The 27,687-nt window shown below is 51.3% G+C and overlaps 6 protein-coding genes and 1 long non-coding RNA gene across 12 annotated transcripts in view; 5 read left to right on the plus strand and 2 right to left on the minus strand.

Annotated features, from left to right (window-relative positions):
* Positions 1-873: 873 nt before the first annotated feature.
* LOC127749139 (uncharacterized) lies at positions 874-2,602 on the plus strand. Its single transcript, XR_008010982.1, has 2 exons — positions 874-1,253; positions 1,800-2,602. It is a non-coding gene; the product is annotated as an uncharacterized LOC127749139 (long non-coding RNA).
* Positions 2,603-3,122: 520 nt separating this feature from the next.
* On the plus strand, positions 3,123-7,132 carry LOC113217768 (uncharacterized). Its single transcript, XM_026437813.2, has 7 exons — positions 3,123-3,442; positions 3,617-4,133; positions 4,332-5,293; positions 5,444-5,623; positions 5,707-5,789; positions 5,863-6,395; positions 6,762-7,132. The coding sequence occupies exons 1-7, from the start codon at positions 3,356-3,358 to the stop codon at positions 7,130-7,132; spliced, it is 2,733 nt and encodes a 910-aa protein (XP_026293598.1). The 5' UTR covers positions 3,123-3,355.
* A 26-nt stretch (positions 7,133-7,158) lies between these two features.
* LOC113217770 (autophagy protein 12-like) lies at positions 7,159-8,285 on the minus strand. The gene is made up of 3 exons (XM_026437820.2): positions 7,994-8,285; positions 7,737-7,873; positions 7,159-7,649 (listed from the first exon to the last, which is right to left on the minus strand). The coding sequence occupies exons 1-3, from the start codon at positions 8,142-8,144 to the stop codon at positions 7,527-7,529; spliced, it is 411 nt and encodes a 136-aa protein (XP_026293605.1). The 5' UTR covers positions 8,145-8,285; the 3' UTR covers positions 7,159-7,526.
* Positions 8,286-8,417: 132 nt separating this feature from the next.
* On the plus strand, positions 8,418-9,362 carry LOC113217771 (uncharacterized). The gene is made up of 3 exons (XM_026437821.2): positions 8,418-8,578; positions 8,665-8,794; positions 9,013-9,362. Exons 1-3 carry the CDS (start codon positions 8,481-8,483, stop codon positions 9,163-9,165), a joined length of 381 nt encoding a protein of 126 aa, XP_026293606.1. The 5' UTR covers positions 8,418-8,480; the 3' UTR covers positions 9,166-9,362.
* Positions 9,363-9,406: 44 nt separating this feature from the next.
* Positions 9,407-14,533, minus strand: LOC113217769 (G2/M phase-specific E3 ubiquitin-protein ligase). Of its 6 annotated transcripts, none has more exons than XM_026437818.2 (17): positions 14,387-14,533; positions 13,708-13,897; positions 13,511-13,615; positions 13,272-13,396; positions 13,018-13,201; positions 12,830-12,933; positions 12,435-12,548; positions 12,203-12,333; positions 12,072-12,123; positions 11,905-11,981; positions 11,654-11,823; positions 11,470-11,583; positions 11,207-11,386; positions 10,281-10,361; positions 9,986-10,112; positions 9,690-9,912; positions 9,407-9,600 (listed from the first exon to the last, which is right to left on the minus strand). In XM_026437818.2, exons 2-16 carry the CDS (start codon positions 13,885-13,887, stop codon positions 9,692-9,694), a joined length of 1,965 nt encoding a protein of 654 aa, XP_026293603.1. In that variant the 5' UTR covers positions 13,888-13,897; positions 14,387-14,533; the 3' UTR covers positions 9,407-9,600; positions 9,690-9,691. The 6 variants fall into 6 exon arrangements, with proteins under 6 accessions (XP_026293603.1, XP_026293601.1, XP_026293600.1 ...); XM_026437816.2 differs by having other exon boundaries at positions 11,207-11,377; positions 14,368-14,464; XM_026437815.2 differs by having other exon boundaries at positions 14,368-14,464.
* Positions 14,534-14,631: 98 nt separating this feature from the next.
* Positions 14,632-16,508, plus strand: LOC113217786 (neurofilament medium polypeptide). Its single transcript, XM_026437844.2, has 2 exons — positions 14,632-15,101; positions 15,209-16,508. Exon 2 carries the CDS (start codon positions 15,210-15,212, stop codon positions 15,711-15,713), a length of 504 nt encoding a protein of 167 aa, XP_026293629.1. The 5' UTR covers positions 14,632-15,101; position 15,209; the 3' UTR covers positions 15,714-16,508.
* A 7,977-nt stretch (positions 16,509-24,485) lies between these two features.
* The window catches only part of LOC113217760 (uncharacterized), a 48,812-nt gene continuing 45,610 nt past the window's right edge, over positions 24,486-27,687 (plus strand). The window contains exon 1 of the mRNA XM_052265999.1: positions 24,486-24,820. Coding sequence (XP_052121959.1) covers positions 24,702-24,820 — 119 coding nt within the window. The 5' untranslated portion in view covers positions 24,486-24,701. The remainder of the gene's footprint in view (positions 24,821-27,687) is intronic.

Below are 27,687 nucleotides of genomic sequence, written 5' to 3' on the forward strand. Positions count from 1 at the left end.
GGGGGGGCAGTGGGGGGCGGGGGCGCTGCAAGCTCGGACAAGTCCGTATCAAGAGAGGGGGCCGCAACAGCAGCATCCCGGTGGACAACCAGCTCTGCTCCCTTATCTATCTCTCTCCTTCTCTCATTCTCTCTCTCTCTCCTTTCATTCTCCCTGTCTCCCCCTCCCCTCCCTGCCATCTCCCCGGGCGGGCCGAATTGCGACATCCGCGTGGCCCGCGTCCATGTCGCAGAGCGGTACCTGCAGCTGGCCCAAAGGGAAGCTCTCCCCAAACCAACCCCCATCTCTGGTCATCAGATATTCCAGTCAGATCCAACCAGCCGGGCGCCATGGATCATCCAGATTAGCGGCACCGCGGACCCCCCACCCTCCGGCCCAGTCTAAACGAAGCCAGCGCAGCCGCAGCCGGGCCGCAGCCGGGCCCACAGCGCGCCGCCAGCCACTCTTATCACGCGGAGAGGGGCCCTGCTTCACTCCTCCTCAACCTCCTCTCCCGTTCCCTGGACCTGCTCCGCGCCGGCGGCAGCCAGCCAGCGGCAGAGGGAAGGGAAATTACTCTTCTTGAATATCAGCAACTTTGAATAAAGATCGTCGCCGAGATACGTGCACGCCGCCCGGCGCGCCGCCGCGGCCGCCACTTTTCTCTTGTGTCCGACAGAGCAGCGGGGCGGCGTGCTACTTGTACCCACTTTACACAGGTGTCGTCCCCCCCCCCCTCCCCTACTTTGCTGATGTGTGCTCAGTTGCGCCTGGGACGCCGCTGGAGGTGGGGGGGGGGGGCTACTTCCCCGCTCTAGCGGAGGCGGTGGTGCCTGTCATGGCGTGATGGTCGTCGTCGACGACGCCGTCGGACAGGTGAGCGGTATAGCGACGCCCCCGCTGCTGTCTCCCTCACGCGTCTGACATAAAACCGCCGACATGCCCGCCCTGCGAGCTCCCCGTCACCCCCGCGCCCCTTCCCCTCCCGCGGCGACCAGCGCGAGGACGGCGGTGCACCGCGGCAGTCCGCCGGCACATGCGCCGGTGTGCACCTCGCAATGCACCCGGGGAGAGTCACCGAGCTACCTCGAGTACAAGGGGAGGAGCACCCCCACTCGCCCGAGTTACCCTGGCGCGAGGACGCCGCCGGGGAAGTCCGGCATCGCACTGAAGCAGGAGAGGTGCTCCGTGGTGCATTCGGGAGAAGGACGGCGAGGTGACGAGGCTCGAGGGTGCGAGGATGCACGTGCAGAGCCAAGCGCGTCGAGGAAAACGTAATGTATATAGAGCCATCCGGTCAGTCATCACAGATTGTCACCGGCTCCCGAAGAACGCCTCTTCAACTGCCTTTTTATGAGAGTGTATGTTTAAGTAGGTGTGGTGTGGAGCGTCACTTTGATGCACTAGCGAGTAGTTTCGTGGAAAGAAAAATTGAATGGTTTTATGTCGTCATAAGACTTTGTGCTGTGACTTGTTCAAAAAGCTCTGGGTGCGATCGATTTGCTCTCTGTGACTGAAATTAGTTGCGTTAACAGAACGCCTGTGGTCTTGTACACACAGCTGTAACTCGGCGAACTCGGCCTATGATAAATTTGGGAAACGAAATTCCTGCACCAAATGAGACTTTAACAGAACTCTCATTTCTTGCCATATATATCTTACAGTGGCCGAAACACTGCAAATAATACACCAAAAGTAGAAATGGTAATGTCATACCGTCCAGTTTCGATTTACACACTATAACTAAGAAAGGGAAATTTTGTGGTTGGCGAAGAAGTTGGCGCCTTGTGTGTGTTACTGAACGACCTTTATTCCCCCAGGCAGCACGAGGAGGGCCCCCTTCGCTCCCTTCGTATGAAGAGCGTGCGGCAGCGGAGGAAGCAGCACGCTCACACGAGTCCCCTAATGCCTCGAGCCTGGCGGACAGGTTGTCCTGTTCGAGTAATTTGTTCGCTCGGCTCGATGTATGAGGAAAAGCTCGGTTCATCGCGAGGGCGCATGGTTGTGACCGCTCATCAACAACGGGAAACGACTTGCATTAAGTTGCCTGTAAAACATTCATTGGAGAGAAAGAGACCGCAGAGAGTTTTAACGGTAGTTGTAAATTGTGTTACAACTTGTCTCGGTGCAGTGTAAGTATGCTTGCAACGACCATGTAAAACAAGAAGCTCGGTGGACAGTAATAATAAAGAAACTCGGTCCCAAATCCCGAATCCACGGGCAAGTCCTGCGGGGCGCGGCAGAGTGACACCGCAGCTGCTTGTGGGCCATGTGCAGCACGCGCACGGCCTTACCGGCTCACTCGGCGACACCTTCTCCTCCTTCACTCCTGACGCGACACGGCAGTGACGCCGATAGCGACGCTCGGGTCTCCGATAACAAGAGCCTCAGTCGAAGAGAAAGGGGGCGGAAGGCGAGGGATGGGGGGGGTGGGGTGGATTGCTCTCCGCAGACCACGCCGTTCACAATACAAGAGCCGCGGGGCTGTGATGGTCCTGGAGCAGTTTAGAGAAGGGAAGGGCACTGGTTGTCTCTGCACGCCCCTTACCCGCGGGCCCACAACCATTAAAAGTTTTTGTATAATGAACCGCAAATCAGAAATAAAATTTCTAGAAACTATGTACACTTTTTGCCACTCCTTCCATTCTCCTGTCGTCTCCCGCACTTCTTTGATATATTCACCACACTGTAAAATAATGTCGTTTTGAAAAAAGACTAGTTATTATTTTTTTGACCAAGCACAATTTTACAAACGACATATTACAAAAATAATAATTTAGGCTTAAAACTTATATCCCTAAAGATGTTCTCGTTCTCCAAGAGAAGTTATCTTGCCTGAAGCCCCCTCAGGGCGGGCTGCCGTCTTCACGCAGGTGTTTGGCGGGTTGGCCTACCCAACACATAGTAGGCGCCATCACGACCCAATCTACCTTCCCATATCCGTCGTTTCATTATTCGTCTTTTCTTCAACATTTACTTGGAAAATCATAATCATTCGACAGTTTCATGCTTCTAGGGATAAACAGCTGGTTAGACACGAAAAGGTTGGAAGTTTATTAGAATTCAATTTAAACGGCCCCAACTCCCCACCTTTTTTGGTGAAACTTATTAGGTTGGTGCACTTGAAAGTGCAACTGACTCGACTCGAATTATTTTGACTCCGACAGCCACACAGCTCTTGACAGGGCTAAGCAGTTTCTGCGACGGGGCCCAACAGCTGATGCGTAAATGTTACCATTGTTAGTTTCTTCACGTTATGTCCAACTGATAGACGCTGATAGAAAAGCCGATTTTAAGATAGTTAGCGTGCGGAAGACTCGCTTGTCGTTCACGGACGATTGACTGCCTGTGACATCTTCAGCTTTTCACTGTGACCATGGATCGCCGCAGGCGTACAATTTCGAATGAGGGGGTTAGTCGGAATGACTCAGACGAAACTTTTTACGAACCCGACTTGGACAAGGTTAGTAAGAGAATCGGCCACATCGGAGCACAAAAACGACCGGAGGTGACTAATTTTTATGCCAGATGTTAAGTGAGGTTATCTATCGAGCAAGTCTCGTCCGTGACCATCCTTCCGCAGCGAATAACCCTTCTTTTCTCTCACCTGAATCGGCTGGCATTATCTTGTCTCTAGCACCCTGACGAGGTGGATGAGGCCCGCTGCTTTGCCGCTGACAGCGAGGCCGTGGACGCCTACTTCGAGCAGACCTACAACAGGTACGGCCTGCATCCCAGCCTTGTGTCGCGCGCCCCCAGATCACCCCGCGGAGGGACAGACGAGACGTTCTACTCTCCCGCTGAGCGGGGCGGTCCCCGAGCTCCGCCGCAGCCGACGCAGCTGCCGGACACGGACGAGACGTTCTTCGAGCCGGCTGCTGGGGGCGCGCACCCGCACCGCGCTGGCCGCCGCCCCGTTGTCCCGGCTGACTCCCGGGTGGTGCCGCAGTCCCCGCCCTCGCACGTGCTCGCCGACGACGAGGATGAAGCTTTCTACGAAGAGGGCGACTACGGGATTCTGGAAGACGCCGTGGGTTCGGCGCTTGGCCTCCCCGAGGACGCCGGTGTTGCCGAGAACAGCAGCCTGTTCACCCACGACTGGAGCCAGCTCTGCTGGGGCCAGTGGAACGTTCCAAGGGACCACCAGCAGCAAGGTGAGATGTTACGCTAATCTGAACTGACTCCAGAGGCCAAGAGGCGGAACTCTCTCGACCAAATAGAAACGTTTGCGCCGTATGTTCGCGCCTTCGCGCTAGAATATGGACGCAGGCAAATAACAGCGCCAGTGTATTACAACGGCCCTTTCTTGAGTCCTACAACCCCTAACGACGGCATCCATCCTTTGCACACAGGTGATGTCGCGAACGACGTGTACCTTCAGATTCCGGACCCCGTGACCCAGGAGGTGCACTCGTACAAAGTACCGGGAGTGAGGATGGATGACCCCGACTCGCTGAGTATGTTCACTCAGGACCTCGGCTGGACACAGACGCAGCCATGCGCCTTTTTGGCCAACCACGAGCCCTCCGGCGGCCTGGCGCTGGTGATGACCCAGGGCACGCAGGACCTCGACTGGACGCAGACGCAGCACCTCGTGCAGATGGCCTCGTCCGAGAGTCAAGTCATGGATACCATCAGCGCTGGAGACCTCGACGGCTTCGCCTGTGAGCAGCAGACTTGCGCCCCGACTGGTGCCTCGGCCTTGGCCTCGGCCGGGTCGCAGCAGGCCTCCTCAAACGACCAGTCCATGGAGACCGTAACGCGCCCACCCCAGAGAATGCAGGCCAACTCGTCCTCCCTCGTATCCTCGGACCCAAACGTCGTGCCCTCCATACCGTCCTTCGAGGACGAAGCCTACGTCGCCCCACCTCCGTGCCTGCCCTTGGAGGAACAGCGCAAGATGGAGGAGATAGTCGCCTCTTTTAGGAACATCAGCTTCTGTCTTAACGATGCCGAGGCCGTGCCCGACGCGACGAGGGACGTTGAGGAGGCCGTCCTGCCGCCCTCCAGGACGTCCTGCAGTCTCCAGCCCTCGCAGGGGCCGCGCAGCCCCACGTTCCCCACCAATGCCCGTCGACGTGGCCGTCGACCACGGCCGCGCGCCAGGACCGTCCCCTCGGTCCCCTCCGAGGGTCAGGCGCCCTCGAGCCCCGTGCTTGGCAGCGGGAAGGCCTCCAGTAACGCCCCCGGCAAGAGGAAGCGTACCGCCGCAAGTCATCGAAGGAGTCAGTCAGCAGTCCCCACATGCAGCCCTTCATCACCTCCACGAAGAAAGGCGAGGAAAACTACCTGTGCTGCACGGAACGCATCGAAGGTGAGTCAGCGAATCCTATTCTAAAGAGGAAAGTCCTCGGTGTTTCTGCATTTTTCACACTTTTTTTCTTTTACTGGCAACACGTGTGTCACTCCCTTCGACTGGCACTAGAACATGTTTTAATAAAATCAGTGTCACTTTTATTTGAAGGGACGTGCCGAGATGATACCCATGTACGCGAGGCTTCAGGAGATGCGCTTCTTAATGCAAGGTGTTGTCAGAGGCACCGAGCCTCTCCCCACGTCTGAAGAGGTGGCATTGTTAAGAGGCGAAGTTTTAACTATCGAGAACAATTTAAAGCAAGCATTGAAATTCGATGTAGCAAGTAAAGTAAGTATCATTGACGGATTGGTTGCTATATTCATTTTTATAAGTGCTTTGTTTTCTAGATTCTTTTAATATTTTTGTTGCAGCCGGTCAAAGTGAAGCAGGAGGAAGCTTTGCAGGTAGCAGACAAAATTTTGCATCAGCTCCGGGTGCTGGCTGAAATACAGAAGTAAGGTCTTCCCTGTCATAAAAATATGGTAAAACTGTTTAATTTTCTAATGCTTTGTTAAACATTTCATCAGTTCAGAGGCAACACAGGATATAACAGAAGATAATACTCATGGAACCTCATGTAGTAACCCTGCCGCAATTGAGCCATGTGATTCCAGTCCATTCAATATTGAAACAGACGCCAAAACAAGAAACACCGACAAACAACTACCCAAAACAGAAGATTCCCTTAGAGTTGACTCTTCCATGTATAACAAAACAGAGCAAAAGGCTGTGGACACCCTCAACCTGCAAGAGTGTCATCAACTGTCACATGGAGATATACATTTCATTCAAGAGGAAGACCGCCAAGAAAATGACACACATGATGAAACAATTGGCGAATGTGACCCTACTTTTGCCAAAGAGGGTTATTTTCATGAGCAAGTCAATACTACAGCAAAAATTTCAGATATCAGTGCTGCTTGCATATCCAAATCTCCTAAGGTGGATACCTCACTGCAAATTCAAAATATTCAGGGTAATTGTAGTACATTCAAGTCCAAAGAAAATACCCAATTGTTGATATCGAAAGGACCTGACACTTGCTGCTCCTATAGTGCTGGTAACTATTCAGAATTTGTTACTATTTCTTGTAAATTTCCGCCGTAGACATTGTATCTGGTTTTTCACCAGGGGTCCATAATTTATCACCCAAGTATCCTTAACATTATTTCAACCTGTAAAATCACAACTTGTTCTGATTTGATTGCATGAGGGGACAAAAGGGAGAGACATCTGTCTGATGGTCTAAATTCATTTTTCAAGTGAAGCAAGCATATTTTAAATCTATGTCTGGCAAACATCTGATTATTCTGTAACAATCTCAATCAAACGCAAACTTTTTAAAGTCTTCCATTATATTACGTGGCAAATGATATTAGATGTTGTGTTAGGTTGCTAAAACCCTGCATTTTACTTTCTGTTTCAGAGAAGTCAGATTTGCTGATTTCAAAAGAGCTGCCAATATACACAGACGATTCCCGAGAGACGGAATTTACCAGTACTGACAAAGCAAGCTCCCCAGAGCAAAACAAAGAAGAAGTCAGCAAAGTCCAGTTGGAGTACCAGCAATTAATTAGCTTGATCAAAATGAGCTCAGAAATGTCAAGGTCTCAAGCAAAAGAAAACAGAAAAGTAACAGACTATGTATGGAGAGGTGGTCCACTAAAACTGACAGGTATTCTGCTGCCGAAAAGTTCTGAATTGGCACCTATTGATGACTTGCCTCCAAACTTTTGGGATGATCCTCAAGCTCCAATTCCTGAAGAATGGGCTAACATGCTAGAATGGGATGAATAAATTGAATTTAAAACATATTGCCAAACTGATTTATGAAATAGAAAATTTAATGTATAGACTGTAGAAAATTATTCCAAGATTTAAAAAAAAAAACAAGAAACAAGTGTTGTAAATTACAATAGAAATTAGAATATCTTATAGTTTAGAATACATACTGTACAATGTTAAGAAAAATGCTGTTCAACTGCATATAATTACAAGTATCTGATACAAAAAAAAAGGTGCCATTCCAATTAGATCCATTACCATTCACCTTTAGATCTGTTTCACTGTGTTGTGAAATAAAATTCTTGACATTGTAGTTATAAACATGCTTAGGCATCTTTGTCGATCTTGTATAAGTCCGTCAACCTAGTTCGGTATCACAGTTAGAGATAACTTGCAAGCAAATTGTTCAGCCCCATGCTTGGCTTTTGCAGTAATGTAAAACTAATTTTCCATCAGAACCATAACAGTCATAAATGTTTCTCACTATCTGGTCTGGTGCTGGAGCAAATGCTTGATTAACATACAAAAACTGAAATATAAAATATGGAATTAGATATGAGCTGCAACCAGCACAGGATAGAAAACAGTGCAAATAGTACTGAAAAATGTAACTCACTAATGACTCTGAAGGTTCAAGTTTTAGATACTTCTTTATGAAGTCAATGATCCATCCAATTTTTTTATCCTTGTCTAATGCCCACTTTTTTGTTTTCATAATTGGAGCATTACCTGTGGCTTTCAGTAGTATATCAACTGTAACAAAATGACAATTAGGTACAAAAGTCAGTTTCAAAGTTTTTCAATTGGAGGAAATTTGAACTGCCCAGAAAAATATGGAATAAATGATTTTTAAAAAAAAATTAAATCATTTACTTTTGTTTGTTTTGGCTTTGCTTGGACTGTCTGCTACGCCAGACGTGCTAGGAGGTTCAGATGGTACGCTATCTATTTCTCGATCAGACTGGGTCTCTAGAGTTTTGTCACTCTCTGGAGTTTCAACTGGAGAATCTGCACTATCTGCCATTGCTTTTCAAGAATAAAGTTACGAACTAATAGGAAAGGTCCAAAGGGGGCCTAACTTTCCTCTATCTCAGCTCAGGCCAGACGACCGACGTAAACATGAGGTTTGAGGTTGTCTTCACACCAGCAGCAGAAAGATCGATAATGTTATGACCAACGTAGTCTCCAGACCTTCCAACGTAGCGAACTAAACTTGTGTTCCATACCACATGACAAAAACACCTGATACTACTAGATTTATTTATTTTTCTTTAAGAGGGATTATTTAAGTTTAAACTGTGAAAATTAATTATTAGGTTTGTGAATAGCAATGTTGTTTCGGAGGAGAATTCATGCTTGAATGATGGCAGAAACGAACGTAAGAGAGCCGAGTGCCACAGTAGTGCCCTCTAGCGGTCAAATCTCAGATCTTACACTTCACTCAGCTGAACTTTTTCGGTAAGGCTTTAGTGATCTGATTTTATTCCTCAGCAGGAGGACTACATCGAATTGCAACCTTATTTTGCTCCGTATTTTATTATCAGTGCAGCCATGTTTGCCGCTAATGCAGTAAGACGCGCCGCGACCGCTGCCGTCAGAAGAGAGAGCAGACGCAATGTCTCTGCCTACAACGATGTCGTCGCAGCCCCTCCAAGCAACAAGGTTACCGTTACCGTAAGTGTTTCACCCCTATTTGTCAGTTTATTTGATATCCAATAATTGAGTGCCCCCATCAGCCCCCCAAAAGAAATCGTTGAAAAAAATAACGGGTTTCCAGCTGCGGACAATCATGGAGTATCTACTCTTGCTTGCTCTGTATTTTCGTTCTAACCTACCAAAGTTCCTTCCACTTACGGTTGATGATTGATTCCTGTATGATATCTTTGTTTCAGGAGCAAGTCATTCAGGGCATTGTCTTGAGTGCAGGAGTTCTTGCTTACCCTGTTTATGCTATGTTTGAAGTTGCTGAACACAAGCGAGCGGAATACGCTGAAATGGAGGTTCCTGAAGAATGGGAGGAATGGAGAGCCAAGCAAAAGAAGTAGACTAGTAATTTATTATCAGAATGTAGTCAGATTCCAGTCTTGCTTAAGATGGGAGGTTGGTTTTAATTGCATTTAACTTCGCGACGTTTGTGTGCTGTGCAACGTATTCATTCCGAATGGCATTTCAGTGTGGTATTTGATTATGTTCTATGTGAGATGATAATATGCTTTTAACATAATAAAATAATTGTTACTTAGTCTTGACTCTCATTTGTTTCATTAGAAATTACAGAGTTAAACATAACTAAAATAAACCCTTTAATTTATAAATGTCGAAATAATAAACAATGCAAACTAGTGATTTTCAAATATAATGATTACAGTGCTTTCTTAAGTTTAATTAAGGCAGGGCAGGGTTCAGAGCAACTTGATTTAACATTTAAAACATTTAGGGCAGGGCTTCTGCTTCGAAGGACTTCATTTCTTCCTTTTACTCTATAGTCAAATAGAATACATATACACATGAGTTAAACACATACAACTAGTACCAAAATTATGACAATGCATCAATTCCTTCAGCTTACTTTTAGTCTAGAGTGACCACATCAACATCTCGAGATCCTGACTGCAGCTGGGCACCTTGCGGCTGGGACTGCAGCTGGGCACCTATCTGCTGCTGTAGCACAAGGAGCTGCTGTTGCGATAAGTGCTGCAGATGAGGTGGAATATTCTGCATTCGAGGTAGTGGATGTGTGGCGTTCATCATGTTGCCTCGTGGAATAAAAGGTTGAACTGCACTCCTGCCATCTGCAATTTTCCCATAACCTTTGAAAATATTCACAATAAACATTCAAAGAAAGAAATAAAATCAATGACTCACTGATAGTAACTGGCAAAAGATAGATGTTCTGTGGAGTGAATGTGTCTCCTTGCAAGAATGGGAATTGGGGTTGGATTGTTGATGTAGTTCCAGCCTGCTGCTCCACTGTTCTACAGGGAGAAAACAACTGGAAAACAAAATGAGTTTTGCATTATGCAGATCCAATTGGTTTGATTCATTGAAGTTAAAAGACTTGAAAACAATACTACATAGTATTGAATACATCAATGTATTGATTATAAAACTCTATTGCATGGAAACAAATGAAATCTTTAATTTCTTTTCCAGGACTAACCTCCTCAGAGTGGCGGACATTATTGATTCTTATTCCTAGATTTGATGGTGACGATTCTTCTTTTCTGAAGTTTGACTTAGGCTATTGTGACCAAACAAAGCAGAAGGTAATTAGTCACTTACAGTCAATTCCCGTCTAAGCAACTTCACTGGGATGGTATGTAGGTAAAGATCCTTCTCAGCAAAGTGAAATGAAAGGCAAAATGGAATCACTGGCGGGTTTGTCTTAGTTCAAAACCAACTTAAATTTCTTTAAGACCCCATAGTCTACTGCAATAAATTTTTAACACTTTTGATTTAGATTTGTTTGGATTCACAATGTTAATAAAATGAACACACAAAATAAAATACTATTATTTACTGACTGTGACAAAGTACTTTATATTTTGGCTGTAATTGTACTTAAATAGCTGATAATTTGAACTAAAAGTAAACTAAGCGCAGCATTTTTTCCCCCCATCATCACACATTGATAGTGAAGGCAGAGGTAAGAACTAAAATGCTTTATTTAACTGTATATGAATTTTGGTGTTGAGGTTGTCAAGGTGACTGCTGTCCCTGTCGAAAATGGAAGCTTAGGTGCTGTTAAAATTCGACCTCAAGAAGTCAGACAGGTCAGTTTGTCCTAGCTCAAAACCAACTTAAAATTCTTTAAGACCCCATAGTCTACTGCAATAAATTTTTAACACTTTTGATTTAGATTTGTTTAGATTCACAATTTATGAAATGAACACACAAAAGAAATTAACTATTATTTACTGACTGTGACAAAGTACTTTACATTTTGGTTGTAATTGTACTTAAATAGCTGATAAATTGAACTAAAAGTAAACTAAGCGCAGCATTTTTTCCCCCCATCATCACACATTGATATTGAAGGCAGAGGTAAGAACTAAAAGAACATGATGAGGGCAGATTTGTACTTACTGTTGTTGGTGTTGGGACTAATGATATGCTGACATCTTGGCGGTTGGGCAGCAATGAAGTTGAAGGATGATCAACTTTTAAGGAAAGAGTCTCCTGTCTGACTTCTTGAGGTTGTATTTTAACTGCACCTAAACTTCCATTTTCGACAGGGACAGTATCACCAGCAGTCACCTTAACAACCTCAACACCAAAATTCATACACAGTTAAATAAAGCATCTTCATCCTTCACTATTGTTTTTCTATCTACTAATGATATCAATACCTTAATTGTCCTTCCATCTGTTGTAAAAAGTTCCTTATCAACATACTGTGGTACTGGATAGGTTTTAGCAATAAGTGGTTGTGGTGCTGGCTTTGAGGTTTTCTCATCAATAACCTAAATTTTGAATCAGATATATAAAAACAAGGACACTTCTTTGAGAGATAACTGAAGGAACTTTACAAACCTCAACATCACTTTCAGAATCATCTACAACTATTATGTCATCTTCATCATCATTTGACAGTGGTCTACTTGGTCCCGGTAGAACAACCTGGTCACTATCATTTTGGGGACTTGAACTTTCATCATGATTACGCTCAAGAACTACAGCACTATTACTTTCTATGGATACATCTGTAAAAAAGATTTTAGCAAACAGTTAACAATAAAATTAATTTGTACTTAAAGAATACTAATGTTACCTAGGGGACGTACCTATATTTGGGGTTGGAGTGCTGGGTTTTCTCCTTTTAGGGGCTTGTGGTTCGCTAATACTATCCCCAGATCTCCTCCTAAGTTAATTAAAGGTTAATTAACGTGAGAGAACAAAATGTAAAGTGTCATAAATGTAATTTTAAGAAATTAAAATTCTATGTACTTACACAGAAGAACTACTGGTTGAAGCTGTAGGATGAGGATCCTCCCTTTTATCCACTGTGAAATGAAAATCTCTATAAAGATGAAGTAAATCAAATACATATTGTTCATTTTTTATTGTTATCATCCACATTACCTTTGGCTAAGACTTCAATACAGAGTACACAACGAAACGAATTATTGAGTGCAGAAATTTTCAGGCCACCACAAACAACATGTGTCCCTTGAGATCCACAGGAATTACATCTTAACATTCTCCAGCTTCCACTGCAAAAATAGAAAATGAGACGATCCATGAAATGGATTCATCAAAGACGGAACTTTAAAGGTGGTTGGTAAAGCATTAGTAATGCACTGAAAACACTCACGTGTTTTGAGAGAAATTTCTTCCATCAGGACACTTGCATGTTTCAGCATCGCATTTGTTATATCTATGTAAGAGCTCTCTAAAAGCATCTGGCTCCCGCTCCCATGCCGCATCCCTACAAGTAAAAGAACATAACACAAATTTAAGTCAACAACAACATTGATTTTTAATTTTAAAACATTCCAGCAAGAATTATAAAAAAAAGAAATCTGGTAGATGTGTTACAGATAAGCTCAATATAGTGTCAGTGGATGTTGCTTGAAAAAAGCGACGCTAAATGCTGAGCAATTAGTTTTTTTACATTGGTTGCTCCGAAAAACCACCGCTAAAAGCGGAATGACGCTATATGCGACACTAGACCGAGCTTATTAGATGATAGAAGTTTTCTGTACTTACATTTCTGGAATATATACACCAAATTCTTTCATTTCTTTGTTAAATTCATCCTTGTTGTTGCACATTGGGCACTTAAAAAAGTACCCTTGTGCTTGAGCTTGTCTCTAAAGATAGAAAAGGGAAGCAGATATAGAGAATCTTCATCAGGGGCTGATTTATTTATTTAATTTAATGTCAGCTCTACTCACCTCAACACAAGATCTATGAAACCACCTCTTTTTACAGCATGGTGCCCAAAGAGTATCACTTGAGACTTTGTTTGGTACTGTTTCATAACAAATGGGACAAACCAACCCATCTTCTTCTTCTGCAGCTTGATTTAAAATTTTGGGATCAACAGATTGACTAGGTCGATGAGCAGGACAAAATGATCTGAAACAAAACAGTTTCTTTACATATGTGACAATTATAGACAAATTTAATCAAAAATAACTAAACATACCGAAATTCTCCAAAGAATTGGTGCATAGATCCATGCTTTAAGCCACACGGAAGATGGAAAGCTTTTTTACATGACTTTACATTGCAGCCTATTGTTGCACCATTTTTACGGCAATAGGAGCACCTCTAACAAAATAAATGGGATAAAATAAAAAAGGATTATGAGATTTGGGGATCTTAAAATGAGTTTCAGGGAAAACATTATGAGATACCATAAGAAACAGAAAATATTATTCATACCAGCCGTCCACCTCTCCTAGCTTCACTTCTTATATCTTTGGGGAAGAATCCTAATAAGCCTTCATCATCGGATTCCCCTCTCTGAATCAAAGAACTTGAAAATAACTGAAAATTAATAGTTTTTAAAATTATACAACCATGAGTTACGTTCATAAGGGTTGATTCAATTTTGAATATGGTGCTGTAATGACTCTTACCAAACAGAAATAGTGGACAACAAGTCCATCAATTTGATACACATCCCCATACTTTACAGGATCATACAATTTGCTATGACACATGATACATTTATTCTTTGTCTTTTCCACCTCAGTATTGGATAACTTGACATAGTTGCAAGTTTTCTCAACTGCTTCACCGTCATCATTATTGGTCATGATTTTAAACCTGTGCGAGAAAAAAAAAATCAAAACTATAATAAGCAAAATTTTCAAAATTGGAAAGGAAAATTAATAATACATTTCAATTCGAACCTAATATTCAATTAAATGCAGTCAAAAACATGTGGTTCGAGATTTGGGAATAATCATAAAGTACTGGAAACATGTTCCCTTCATCACTGAATGAGGTTATGTTGTTGAAGCAAGAAATATAACGTTAAAACATTAACACTACAAAGGTAGAGGTGATCCGGGGACACGAGAGTCGCTAAATTATGGCTAACAACAAAACATTTTTAAATAAAATCTTGAAAACTTTAGAAGAAGCACCTGTACGTGTGACAACGATTCCTATCATCTTCATAACTGAGAAAGAATAAAAATACTGGACGAAACACGTATTTTGAACTAAATGAAGGGTTCACTTTGATGAACACTGATGACTTTACTTAAATAATCTAACCATTAAATACGTACAAGTCATTCATCATCGTACCTTGCATCCTACGAAACTTCTCAAGTCCTTTTGTTTACGTTCGTGCGTTATCTCTTCGCTACGTTGGCAAGATGTGGATGGCGGGCAGAATTCGGTTGGTTTACTGTGCCCGCGCAATACAATTTCTCAACAAATGACTCTTAGTAACGACTGATAAAAAACGACCCTTATTAACGACTGACAATAACGGATCTTGTCGAAGAGCACAGCTATATGTATGCAGTGACAACTAACAGCCGCACGACATGGGCTAAGAGAAAAAGACAAAACAGTTCCACCATGCAGATTTCGAAATTTTTAGTTCTGCTGCATCGCAACCGCATTTTACCATCACCAGGACTACTACTGCGGGGACATCGTTATCGTGGGCCAAAAAACTGTAAAATTTGACGTAAGCATCGTATACACGGGCCACTGTATTTCCATCTCGCCGTTAATATTCGTGACGGTAGAAGTGAGAAGTTTTGCTGCGCCTTTGGCCAGCATTTTCTTTTTATTATCAGCCGCCATCTGCAGAGAGGCCCTCCTCGCCTCGTCATAGCCCCACCGACAGCCCCAGCCGGCACCTCTATTGAGGCGCTATCGACCAGCTGTATATCGACGCCCTCCCGGGGCCGGCGGGGGCCCTGGGCCGTAGGGGAGGCCGCGCCGGCCAGGACACCGGCCAGTGCAGGTCTTGAGCTTCCAGTATTCACGCGTGGACGGCAACCACCAGGTGCGTAGAGTGCAGAGTGTCTGTGTCACCCGTTCCTAGAGCTGGAGCTGGTGGCGCCTTCTCCTGTCACGGAACGCCACTAACCAGCCCCACTCCTCCACCCGCAGGATGAAGTACCAGCAGGTAACGGTGGACGTGTGGAAGATGATGGTGACGGCGGCCTCGTACATGGCGCTGGCCTTCGCCGCCTGGGTGCTGCTGCGGCTGGTGAGCGCGTGCATCTCGCTCCCGGGGCACCTCCGCAAGCAGCAGGAGGAGGAGGAGGAAGAGGAGCGCAGGCTGCTCGCCGAGTGCGCCTCCGAGGAGGAGGGCGAGGGCGAGCCAGAGCAGGAGCAGGAGGAGGACGCCGGCGGGGAGCCAGAGGCTGCCGCCGAGGGGGATGCTGCCGCGGCCACCGCCACGACCGCCATCGTCACCACGAGCGTGACGCCCGCTTCGCCGCAGGCGCGCGGCCGACGCCGGGGTGGAGCCCCGAAGGCTGAGCAGGTGGACGCCGCCGGGGCTGGCGCCGAGCACTGCCCTGTACCCCCAGCCCCAACTTCCCCGGTCAGACAGGTCGCCGCCCAACCCCAGGCCGCAGACGCGGAAGAGAAAAAGAAGAAGAAAAAGTGAAAATCTGTTTCCTAATGTAAGCCCCCTCTGTCTGAGTGTTTGTTTCTAACCATCCTGACGTTGAAATAATGTCGAAAGCCCATCGCAATTTTATCATCTTGTCCCACGTCAGCGCTCATCGGCCTTCGGGCCCAGGGGCGGCCAGCGGCCAGGGGCCAGGGCGTCGCTCGAACACGGGCAAAGAGGGCTGCAAAGCCGCGTATCTGACGTTGCGGCTCGCACAAAAGGAACCGACGGCCCGGCCCGTCCTACAATGGGACCAGGCCGCCGGGTTGCCTACCCTGTCGAACACAGGCGCGCGTCGTGTCGTCGGGCCGGGCCGGCCGGCTGGGCCTCACTGCCCTGAATACGCTCTGCCCTGCCTTCGGCCACGTGCCATCGGGTTCGTTTGTGTTTCCCCCTGTCGGTGACAGGCTCTTTTGAAAAGCCCGCCGTGGTGCTCTTCCTTTCATTGCACTAATTTGAATAGAGCGACGTGCCGCTATCTAGTGACGAGCACTGCCCTCTGTGCGTGTTGAATGTAGTGTGCGAGCAAATTTGCTCTATGAAGTTGTTTTTCTCTTCCATTCTCTCCCATCGTCTTTTCTCTATTAATACGGACCTTCCATTTAATCGTGTTTTTAAGAGGTTTATTCTCCTGTGATCGTTTTGTGTATTCCGTCATTTTAGACAGTCGCCAAGACTGTCTTCCAGAATATGAAAAAGTGTTTTGATGCCCGTTCCGTGTAGTTTGTATATGTCGTTTGTAAAGCGTTAAATGTGTTGAACAATAAACTCCATACCAACTAACACAAACGATTTAATAAATTGCACCCGATGTCCATATACAGAACGCAGAGGGGCCGGGGGTCCAAGGCTCGGGGAGGAGGGGTGGTGGGCAAACATACTCACCCCCGGCGGCGCTCATTAACACGGCACCGGGAGGACTCACCGGGGGTGCGAGGAACACTAGGGCAGGGGGTGGCTGAGGCCGGGAGGGAGGGCGGCGGCGCGAGAGGGGGAGGGCCCTCCGCTGGAGGGGGTTGTGACGTCACACTGGAGCCACTCTCGCCGGGTCGGGTTGTGCCCGGGGCCCGGAGCCAGCGCTGGCCCAGCCAGTGTGTTCCTCGCGGTACAGCGCGGCGGGTGGGTGGCGTGGCGTGGCGGAGCGGAGCGGCAGCGAGGTGGAGCAGGACCCGCAGGGGGGGCAGGAGGGGGCGGCAGGAGGGCGGCGCACCCGGGAGTGAGCACACTGCAGTCCTGGAGGAGGCCGTGCTGGCCGACGGGCACGTGACGTGCCGAGGCGGCCGAGGCGCGCGCCCTCCCCCCTCCCCGGCCAGGGCGGCAGGGCGAGGTGATCGATGGCCAACCTCTAGGAGGACATCGCTGCCCAGCCCGGCGCAGCCCGGCGCAGCCCACGACAGAGCGGAGCGCAGCGGGTACGTAAACACCAGTGGCCGGGCGCGGCGCAGCACGGCGCGGCGTGGCCGCCCGGAGTAGATTGGTCATCGGAAAAATAAAGGGGCGGGGGAGCCGGAAGCCGTCGGTGGCGACCGAGCTTGTAAACAAACGCGCTACGCCACGACGCGCAGCGCCGAGCTGTGCTTGAACTGCTCACGTCAGGGGGGGGGGGGGGGGCAGGAGGCGCCCTCGCCAAGGACGGTCGGTCAGTTGGAAGGGAGAGGGGCGCTGTTATGAGGAAGCTGTATGTGTTTCCCGTGAAAAAGAAAGCATTTCGACAAGGGGTGGATGCGGCTCAGTGTGGCTGCTTGATGAGGCGCCTGCAAGCGAGCTGGGTAGGCGACCCGCCGCACACGGCTGCGCGGAGGAGGCTACCTCCCAGGGGCCCGACCGGGATGGTGTGGAGTGGAGGCTGGGGATAGTGGGATGGGCGAGAGCGGCAGAGTAGGTGGCAGCGGAAGAGTGTGGAGGCAGAGAGCGGCAACGTGCGTGCTGAAAGGAATAGCTACTTCTCATCTCCAACTCAGCCCCATTGATCGCCATGGACGAACCCCTCCCTTCCAACACCCCCTCCCCCTCCCTTCATTACCATTCGTCTTCTTCCCTCCTCTCTCCCTGACCCACACCAACAACCCTCCCCCATCTCCCCAACTCGGTTCTTTCTCTTTGCCCCTTTACCCCTCCTTGTACCCCCTTCTTAACTTCCCAACTCGTCCCTCTGCCTGCCGTACGACCACCAGGAACTTGAAGATGTTTGAAGAGTGCAGCTTGCACAAAGACAGAGGGGGACAGTTTGTCCTGACGGAACTGTTTGCAATGTGACGTGTTTCTGCGCAACGCGACGATGGCCTCTCTAACAATAATTTGCCTCATTTCAGGTGCCGTCGTACCGAGCCAAGTCCGCTGAAGTGAGAAGGGCCGCTCCTGCTCGTTTGTCGACGGGTCCGTCCGTCGGGTCTGAGCGCCGGCCGCGGGGCCAGCGCGGCGCGGGCACGGGGCCCTTGTCCTCGCCGGTGGGCCGCGCACTGCCACGCCGTGCCACGCCGCAGCCTTGTGCGCCAGCATCGAGGGCCAGGATGGCTCGCCCCGGCCGGACGCCGACCGGTCGGGGCGACCCGTCCAGGCGCAGCAGCACCAGCAGCAGTACCAGCACCAGGAGCAACAGCACCGACTGGGACCCGGAGGCCTCGGCGGGGCCACCAGGTCCCGGAACGCTCGCTCGGCGCACGACGTGCTCAGCGCCGACGTCGCGCGCACGCCCAACGTCTCCCCGCGGAAGCCCCGGCGAGCACGTTCGCACGGCAACACCTCCCTCATCGTGTGAGTACATCTCACCTGCACCCTCACCCCGCTTGTGCACACGCCCGCCTGCCTCCCCCTCCCACAACATGCACGCCATACCGCCCCCTCTGCTGATAGCTCTTTGGCGGTAGCGCCGGAGTCGAACGGAAAGGGTCCACATCACGCCCCGCCGCGCCACGCCCCACCGCGCCACGCCGCGCCCGGCCCGGTCGATGCGGAGCGCGGAGTGTGTTGTGCCCGTGTTTGAAGGTGGGCCGGGCCCCGGCCGGTGGAAGGACACACACAGGACACGGGTGGGTCGATGTGATGGGCAAGCCATTTGCGCTTCTGTGAGAGACAACCTCTAACTTCGTTCCCCAAAGCCACGGCACCGACCGCACATTTTAACTTTGCTTTTTCGATGCGGGGTGCGCTCCGCCTTGTTCGGCAGAGTCCCCCTTCCTCCTCGGCATGTGAGTACAAAAACATCCACGGCACTCTCATGCCTTTGACTTATTTAGTGGCTTCGTTTGGACTGAACTTTGCGGTTCACCGAGTGGAGCATCACGGAGCGCGCGCACGGCCGCGACCGGCAGGGTGGCCATGTTCACCACACAAAGAGGGCTGGCTCCCGCTCCGCCCGCTTCTGCTGACAGGACTCGCTGGATATGATTTCACCATCACTACCCCGCGTCTATACCCCCATGTCCATAAAAGTCTCCAGGCCCGCGGGGTAAAGTCGTCAGTCAGAGTCCCGCGGTCAAACGGAACTGGCGGCCGCTCGACCGTCACAAAAATGTGATACATCAGAGTAAAATCAATTATTCGCGACAGCCCTAACACCAATTCAATTTCTACAAGTAGCAGCAGCCGTGCTCCGCGGATAGCTAAACGTGCTAGGGATAGCTCTCAAGCCTCTTATTGACTCCGGAAGAAACGGTACATTGAGTAAGTACCAGGTGGCTGATTAACCCCGCGCACTTATGTTGTTAGACTGCTACCGCACGCACGAGTGCGGGCGGGTTGCCTACTCGCCCGGCCCGTAAGACGCCGTGGACAGGGGTGATAGGCAGGCCCGCCCGCACTCCTGCGTGCGGTACAGTCTAACTACAGAAGTGCGCGGGGTTAATCAGCCACCTGGTACAGTACATTCGAAAAGTGCGAACAAGCAAACCCATATTCGTGTGTGCCCCACACTGAGGAAAATGATCGGTCTGTATGTTTTAAACTTTGGTTGTCGTGTCATGACCAATCAATTTAATCTCCAGAGCTTTGACTAAAACACATTGTTATACCAGCAGTAATGAGGTGCGCTGCAAGGGCATCATCACGTTTGCACTTCTTTAGTACTGATAAAAGAATTTACATAATGAACCCAGACAAATAAAAACGATATTGATTATTAATTTTGACAGAATGTATCTAAGTTTCCTCTTTCCTCCCTATTTCGAGTTTCCAGACATTCAGTTCATCCTGGACCTCTGATCGACTACCAATGTCCAAGGCCCCGAGGCACTGGGCTGAGGAAACTGGCAATGCGCCCGTCGATCGGTGATCAAACCCGGACCACCTTAAAAAAGGTCTTTTTGTATTATACCTCGAATAAAAAGCGCACAAATAGTAGTGTCTAGGATTTTCGACTCTCATGTCAGTCCAAACAGATTGTGAGTTTAGAATGAGACACCCTTTCATCACACCTAAAATGGCGGCCTACAGGTTATGGTTGGATTCATTGCAGAAAAACCCATGGATATAATTTCTCTCCGTGCATGCTGCCTCCCACGCTCCCGTCTCCCCCAAAAGCCCAGAGTAAACAGCTGCCCGGCTCTGGGCCGGAGTGAAAAGAGCAGAGGAGTGGGCATGGGGTGGGCACTGCAACCCCCCACCCCTTTCCCTCCTCTCTTCCGGAGACGGCAAATCGATGAGATTCGAAACGGGCGAGCCTGTTCTAATTCCAGCAGGGTTAATCGTTGGAATCCGGATGGGGCCCCGGGTCGGATCGAGAGAGCGTCGCGAGGCGATTTACGGCCGTTCGGCAAGGAGTTATAATTGACAACAGGCTGCAAACTAAATTACAGAAAGTCTCACGGCCGAGGCTGTCCGTGAGGCACGCACACCCAGGATCCAGCTGATCAAGCCAACCCCAGTGGGGAAGCGGGGAGGGGGAGTCGGGAGAAGGGCTGGGCGGGGAGCACTCGCTCTCAGCCAGCCACCCTCGCCTTCCACATTTTCCTTTTTCACATTTTCACGATTTTACCAAATTCACCCATCGCCTTCGATTATTGCTTTAATCTTTTGACATGTTGTAGTCCGGAAAGATATGTGCAGTGTGAGCTTAAGCGCAACCGGAGCCTCGGAAAGATGTTATAAAACGGTTTTCATTCCGATGGGAGTCTAAGGATCGACGCTATAGGGGCTTCGACACTTGAAACCAAAAGCACGGAGTTCGTGGAGTCTCCGTATAAACCCGTAGTTCCAGGGAGCTCCGTATAGACACGCAGTTCAGCTGGCCCCCGTATAACGTCGTAAGTGCTTGAAAGTCACTTCTGAGATATAGCGCTTCAAAGTTTAGGATTTACATTGCGCCTTATGGGCGGCTGGATTTTCAGACCAGAATAACGTTTGAACTAATTGACTTATCGAAATGCGGTTTTCGCTAATCGATAGCCCGCGGTTTCCTCTATCCGACGCACTTCATAACTCGAAATTTTCAAAAAACATAGTTACGACGCTATACGGCGGCCTGCTGAACTCCGTGTTTGTACGGAGCCCCCGGGAACTGCGTGTGTATACGGAGCCGCCACGTACTCCGTGTGTATAGGTTTCAAGTGTCGGAATGAAAGGTCTTTGACGCAGAGTAATGCAGATGAAACAACTATCCCTCGTCTAGCACCTCGACTTTTGGTGCTCGTGCCGCGGGAGCTGCATGGCGCCGGCGCCGCCGATAAGGCCGGCTGACCGGGTGGAGGCGCGGGTAGCGCGCGCACCCACCGCGCTCCTTTTATATATTTCGCCCGCCCCGCCTCGGCCCCGCCCCGCCCCCTTCGCAATGAATAACTGATGAGTCAGCCCTCTGCGCCGGAATATTTTTCTGTAGCTTTCCGGCTTCCTCGCCTCGCCCTGTGGGGGGGCTGCTGCTGCGGCCGCACGGCTCCGCTGCTCGGCAATCATTTTATTCTTCCCCGTCGACGTCACCATCGTTGCGATAAAGAAAAAGTCGGTGGCAATAAAAAGAGAAAGAGATGTAGGGGAGGGAGGCTAGTTACCCCGGACGGGTTTGTCGACCCCTGGCTCTGCTCGGGGTGGCTCGCCGTCGTCGGCGGCAGGACCCCCTATGCGGCCCTGGCGGGGGGTCCTCGCTTGATAGGTCAGTCGGTGATCAAGGCCGTCTGTTTATGGAGAGGGAAGACCCTCGTCGACATCTCTGTTATGTCCTGCACAGTTATGTCCTGCTGTGGCGGCGCCCGCGGAGGGGGGATAGTGACGGGTGTGCTGGGTAGCCCAGGCAGAAATTTTTCCGACGATATCGTTTCTACACAGGTTTTCACGTCGTTAGCGATACTACAGTGGGGCTGGAACCGACGGCCTTTCGACAAAAGACTTCGAAACAACATCGAAGCGATGTCGTTTGTCGAAAAGCCGTCGATTCCAGCCCCACTATAGTATCCGATAGTATCGCTAATGACGTGAAAACCGATGTAGAAACGATATCGTAGGAAAAATTTCTGACTGGGCGGAGCCGAGCTGGGGGATGTGATCTGGCGAGGAATCGCTTTCCCCCGCTTTGTCCCTCATTCGCTCCTAGGCTCCAGTGCTTTTAGACTCGTCGCGATCTAAAGCGCCACCACCCCCCGCATTGGGGGCGTGGGGGCCCGGATGGCTTTCTGTAGACTCTATTTCGAGGACGTTGACAACCGAATGGAGGCTACTACGCGTTGGCGCACGCCGTTGGGAGTTTGGGGCGGTCGCGCACGACTGCGTCCAACCGGGGCCATCTTCCTGGAAGGGTTTTGGTCGGTGGGAGGGGAGTGGGGCATTTATTAGATCGCGTTTGAGAGCGTGAGTGTGTGTGTGTGTGTGTGTGTGTGCGTGCGTGTGCGTGTGCGTGTGTGGCTCATCCCCGCAAACTTTGTCAAAGTTAAACAGGTTTGGGACGGGGCGGGCTCCATAATGCCGCTAATTAATGCCCGGTTTATGTCTCGTAGCCGGCCCCGAGTGGCCGCCCTCCCTCTCCTATGCGGTGGACGCCGCGCCCGCCGTGCGGCGTGCTGCTGGGGGGAGGGCGTGTTGGGGGGCAGGGGCGGGGAAGGGGAGAGCCAAGTCGAGATGAGATGTGTGTCCAGGGGGAGGGGCTGTGGTCCGGCCGACTCGGTCTTGATTGCGAGGCTGGTTGCTGCAGCTCCCGGACATGGACCCGACCCGCGGCCTCCGCGACGTTGTTCGACGGCGCGGCCGCCACCACGGCTCATTGCGTAGGCAGTTGCGGTAGGCGGCGTCGTCCTCGGGATGTCCCTGGTGCGGGTGTCAGAACGTTCCCCGCGCGCTATACATCGGGAGAAAGCTTCGCGTGGATTCGACCTCTGTCGGGCACATTCCAGCTTATCTCCCGGCTGCAGACGGACTCCCCGACAGCGTCAGGCGTGTAGGATCACCCACCGCCCCGCTCACCCGCCGGCGTAGTCTGCTCCGGGGGTCTGCCCCCCCCCCCCTAAGCCAGAGATCAGCTCCTCCAGCCTGCAGAGACAGCACTATTTCGGTGACAATCTCCGCGAGCAAAACTGAACTGACGCGCGCAGAAGGAGGTGGGAAGGGGTAGGGGGACTGGGTGACCTTTCTTCACAAGTCTCTGGGCTGACTTAGACAGAATAAAAAGTCGGGGGAAGAGGATTGTCTGCGACGTGCCTCCATCCCCAGCCAAGCACGCAAAGGTGGTGGGTTTGCAAAGAAGTCACAATGTAGCGCGACTTACTTTGGGCCAAAGTTTTCTCCTCTCCAAGAGTTTGTCGCACTGAGACAAGCGGCACCCCACGAACCTCGCGACCACGCCCTTGGGGTCCCAAGCGGGGTTTGCGCAAAGTTCCAACAGCTTATTGCGACGGGTTCTCGACGTGTTGCCCGTGTTCCTGTTGGTGCACGGTACGGATGGATTGCACACTTCCTTGCAGTCAGACTTTTGGTCACTGGGCGGACATTTAACAAGAACTCTAAAATATGCTTCCGTAGTTGATAATATAACTAGCAATACGAATTCATGTTGATTTTTAGTATTTTCAAACTGAGATGTTTTTTGAATTAAAGTATTTTGAAAAAGAGGTGTATCTATCAGGTGGCTGAATCACGCCGCGCACTTTCGTAGCTCCACTATGCTGCATACACGCGTGCGGGCGGGTTGCCTACTCGCACGGGGCCATAAGGAGCAGTGGGCAGCGATGATAGGCAAACCGGACCGCACCCGTGCATGCGGTACAGTGTATCTCCGAACGTGCGTGGCGTGAGTCGGTCAGACACCTAGTATTTCCGAAAATAATGTTTAAATAATTAGATAAAGAATGATCTTGGATTGTCCTTCTTAGACTAATCTCTCATCACCGTATCTCCATTACAGCTCGCGTTTTAGGACAGGTACTCGGGCGCCTGCCTGCACAACTAGCGGGCGGGTGATGGTCCCTTCATTCGCCGCTCCTCGCCCCGGCCGGCAGTTAGTTGGGGCCATTACGACAATTATACGGTGGGAATGCATCCCCCCACCTCCCCTTGCGCCCAACCCGCCCCCCACTCACACCTCTTCGGTAAGGTGTCAAAGTCCTGGCCGCCACCGCTGCACGCCCATGCCCCCATAGCGCTCTCGCCCCACCCGGGCGCCGCCGCCGCCGCTACCGCCGCTACCGCAGCAGCCTGGTTGCCTGGCGACGGGACCCCGCGGCCCACGGGTGCCCTCCCCTTCTCTTCCCCTTCTCCTCCCCCAGCGAGGCGTTCGATGCTCCCTCCCCCCTCCCCCGCTCCACCCCTCTCGCGCGCGGCCCCGCAGTGGCAGAGGCAGCGCGGCGGGCGGGCAGCGGGCGGCAGTCCCGCACAGCCGAGAGGGCCGCGAGGGTCGCCCACGAGAGCGAGGGAGACAGACACCGGGCGGGGCGGACCGCGTGGGTGGACCGGCGGACCCGGTCCAGGTTAACGTCGGCGAGGATCGTCGCGTGTCCGCGTAGAGGGGAGGCGCCGCGCGAATACGAGGACGCCGTCGATCGAGTGCGCGCCGAGCGGGCCGGGCTCATGTGCGTGAGCGAGGCTCGGCCCACGCGGCCCTCGTCCTTCAGCGGCGCGGGGTGCACGCCGTGCTCGGGGTGCAGGGTCTCGGACCTCAGCGCCTGCGCCAATGGCACCAAGCCCATGTATGTAAAGGATGTTCATCGGCGTGCTCCTGTCTAAGCTTGTTCTTTGTCTTTCAACCATCTTTGTGTCGTGTCAGTGTGGTTGATGTTGAGGTGGTGGTTGTGGTGGTGGTGTGTCACAACGAAAGCGCGGTGGGGTCAAAACCCTCCTCCCGAGTCGCATTGCACCTCGTGTTAGGCAACCCTCACCGCGCGCCGCGCGTTTGTAAGGGTTTAGGAGGCGGAGGGCGAAAACTTTGGTGACGTAACCAGCGCCGGGAGACGTCACGGATGGGGTAGGGGATATGGATGTGACTGGGAGCTGGAGAGCCGCGGTCCTTTGGAGGTTAAGGGATGGGCTGGTGCGGGTCGATTATGCACGTGGTCTTTAATTTTGGGTGAAATGGTGCTTGATCCTGAGTTTTGATGTTAACGTTACGTGGAAAACAGAGGCGGACATAAACCGCAGTACACACACGGAACAAAACTTTATTCGTAGAGCGTGAGGTTTGGGAGGGCGCAGCGGCGGCGCGCTAAGTCAGGAGAAGGGGCGGCCGACACGCCTTATCTACATAAGGAGCGGATCGTGAACTCCTGACCTGCGATAGAGCGGGGCCGGCGAGGCGGCGAGAGGGGCGTCCAGGCGAGCAGGGCTCGCTTGTAAACAAGGGAAAGGCAGGCAGCCCGGCCCGGGAGGCATGCACCGGCCGAGGGTGTTGCCACCCTCCCCTCCCCAGTTAGCCGCGTCCACATGTGGTGGTTATGTCACCAACACGCCTCCCGCGCCTCCTTTATTATCACAGTGTAGGGTCTATAATTTAATCCCGCGCGTCCGCCGGCGACGAATCCAGAGAGAGGCCCGCATGGCCGAGCGTTAGCCGCGGCCCGGGGGGGCGGGAGGCGGGGGCCGCGGCGCGGGCCTCTGACGATGGGTCCCTATGGGTCCCGACCCCGACAACGCCACCCGGCATTGCCACAGTGCAGCGCGATTTGGAAGCATCGACATGTCGCCACGGATTCAAATCCTACTCGAAGATGTTCGAGGTTTGAGTTTTATGCGGTCTGAGATCAGGTTGGGTTTTCTGAAAAGACCAACAACTCCTGGACGCCGATAGTTGTTTAGATCCATGGAACCCCAATCAAGGAACTGAAAAGAATGGCGTCGGGAGTTGCAATGACGGCTGCAAAATGTAACCTGCTGTCAGCCATACCAGGTGGCTGACTCACGCCACGCACTTTCGTAGTTACACTGTACGGCACGCATGCATGCGGGCGAGTTGCCTACTCGCACGGAGCTGTAAGGAGCCGCGGGCAGCGTGAAAAGGCAAGCCCGCCCGCACTCGTGCATGCAGTAAAGTATAACAACGAAAGTGCGCGGCGTGAGTCAGCCACCCGGTATACCCCCCCCCCCCCCCCCCCCAATGAGCCGATCATGAAAAAACATGATCGTACGTTTAAAAAACAAGTTTGACGATCAGTTCAAGTTCAAACTAAGTCTCGTAACTGTATGGACCCCCAGAGATACAAAACTGACGGCCGCGCCGGTGGTGTGCTTAGTGCTTGTGCCCGTGCGAGGTCTGCCCCGTCTGCTGTCCGCGTGACGTCAACCCCGTCGTGACCTCCCCGACACGCCGGTGCGCGCCGAGCCGATGGAGCGTGCGAACCGTTTATCCAGTCCAGTGTTCGTATCTCTTTGTCCCTTCCTGGTCGATGCCGCTGCCGGCGCGCGTCATAAAAATACGACCCGGCGCCCAGCAGTGCTCGGCCCGCCCAGGACAGCGCCGGGCCGCTCGATAAATGAAAGGCGGAGACGTCGAAGCTTTGGCCGCCGTCGACTAAATAATGCGCGCCTGGCCTCGTTAGCGACGCCGACGCTAATGCCACTCGGTCGGCCCGGCCCGAGCCGCCCTCCCCGCCGTTCCGCGCGTTCGCACTGCCCGGCCGCGCCGCGCTTGCGCTGGTCAGGCATGCGGGGCATCACCTCTCTCCCTTCCTTGGTCTCCTCCCCGGCCCGGCGCGGCCCCGCCTCCCGCGGGTTCAACACCCCTCGCCCTCGCCCCCCTCCCCCTTGGGCAGACTCGGCTCCAAAGCGTTTCCCCGGTCTAAACTCATGCGCCCCTCCTCTCCCCCGTGGTGGTGCATCCGTTGCTGTTGCTGCTGTGCTGCGAACGGGCCGCCGATGTGCGCTGCCGGGTGGGGTGGTGGGGAGCGGGGTAAGTCCTAGGGGAATGCCCCCCCCCCCTCCTCCCGTCATTCCCACGACGCGGGGTGACGCATTGCTACGCTCCACGTGGTCGCCGCGTGTCACTTTTCTCTTCCCCCCTTCTCTCTCTCTCTCTGCGCCTAACATCAAGACGCTACCCATTTCTCGCCCCCCCCCCTCCACCACCGACTCACTAACACGATCGCCGCGCTCTCCTCTCGGCCCTCATCCTTGTTGTGGCGGTGCTGGCTGGTGGGCATGGTGGAGGGGGAGACACCCCCACCCCCACCTCCCCAAGTGCCCTCACATCAATCCCTTGTTTGGCCAGCGAGTGGGTTTGTTTGGCCTGCCGTTAATGGTTCTCGAGCCTGCTGCTCTCCGAAAGCACTGGATGACTTGGTCTGTGGACACCCGCCCGCGGACGAGTGAGTAAGCAAACCTATGCCTGAGGACACTCTAGAGAGGTATCCCCCTTGCTGGTCACCTTTTTTTGTAAGAATTCGGTGGTCGCAGTGCTGGTTGTGGTGAGTTCTTTTGGGTCAAGTACATTGTACTTGATTTTCCAAGTGTACATGCCTTGATTCTAGTGATATGCACTTGAATAATCAAGGATCAAGCAAAATATGCAATTACATGTACTTGATCGGAAAACTCTGTTGTTGTTCTTTTTTTTTGGGGGGGGGGG

The sequence above is a fragment of the Frankliniella occidentalis genome, unplaced genomic scaffold (assembly GCF_000697945.3).
Source record: "Frankliniella occidentalis isolate FOCC.00 unplaced genomic scaffold, Focc_3.1 Scaffold34, whole genome shotgun sequence".
NCBI classification, from domain to species: domain Eukaryota; kingdom Metazoa; phylum Arthropoda; class Insecta; order Thysanoptera; family Thripidae; genus Frankliniella; species Frankliniella occidentalis.

Bases quoted from the DNA above. Each gene is read 5' to 3' on its own strand.
- LOC113217786 (XM_026437844.2), top strand. From the start codon at position 15,210: ATGAAGTACCAGCAGGTAACGGTGGACGTGTGGAAGATGATGGTGACG.
- LOC113217771 (XM_026437821.2), top strand. From the start codon at position 8,481: ATGATGGCAGAAACGAACGTAAGAGAGCCGAGTGCCACAGTAGTGCCC. The intron at 8,579-8,664 runs GTAAGGCTTTAG...TTTTATTATCAG, and splicing joins CACTCAGCTGAACTTTTTCG to TGCAGCCATGTTTGCCGCTA. The intron at 8,795-9,012 runs GTAAGTGTTTCA...TCTTTGTTTCAG, and splicing joins GCAACAAGGTTACCGTTACC to GAGCAAGTCATTCAGGGCAT.
- LOC113217770 (XM_026437820.2), bottom strand. From the start codon at position 8,144: ATGGCAGATAGTGCAGATTCTCCAGTTGAAACTCCAGAGAGTGACAAA. The intron at 7,874-7,993 runs GTAAATGATTTA...ATTTTGTTACAG, and splicing joins CAAAGCCAAAACAAACAAAA to TTGATATACTACTGAAAGCC. The intron at 7,650-7,736 runs GTGAGTTACATT...TTTATATTTCAG, and splicing joins TTGAACCTTCAGAGTCATTA to TTTTTGTATGTTAATCAAGC.
- LOC113217768 (XM_026437813.2), top strand. From the start codon at position 3,356: ATGGATCGCCGCAGGCGTACAATTTCGAATGAGGGGGTTAGTCGGAAT. The intron at 3,443-3,616 runs GTTAGTAAGAGA...TCTTGTCTCTAG, and splicing joins ACGAACCCGACTTGGACAAG to CACCCTGACGAGGTGGATGA. The intron at 4,134-4,331 runs GTGAGATGTTAC...CTTTGCACACAG, and splicing joins AAGGGACCACCAGCAGCAAG to GTGATGTCGCGAACGACGTG.
- LOC113217769 (XM_026437815.2), bottom strand. From the start codon at position 14,393: ATGCAAGGTACGATGATGAATGACTT. The intron at 12,124-12,202 runs GTAATGTGGATG...TTCATTTCACAG, and splicing joins TATTGAAGTCTTAGCCAAAG to TGGATAAAAGGGAGGATCCT. The intron at 10,113-10,280 runs GTTAGTCCTGGA...TTTGTTTTCCAG, and splicing joins ATGTCCGCCACTCTGAGGAG to TTGTTTTCTCCCTGTAGAAC.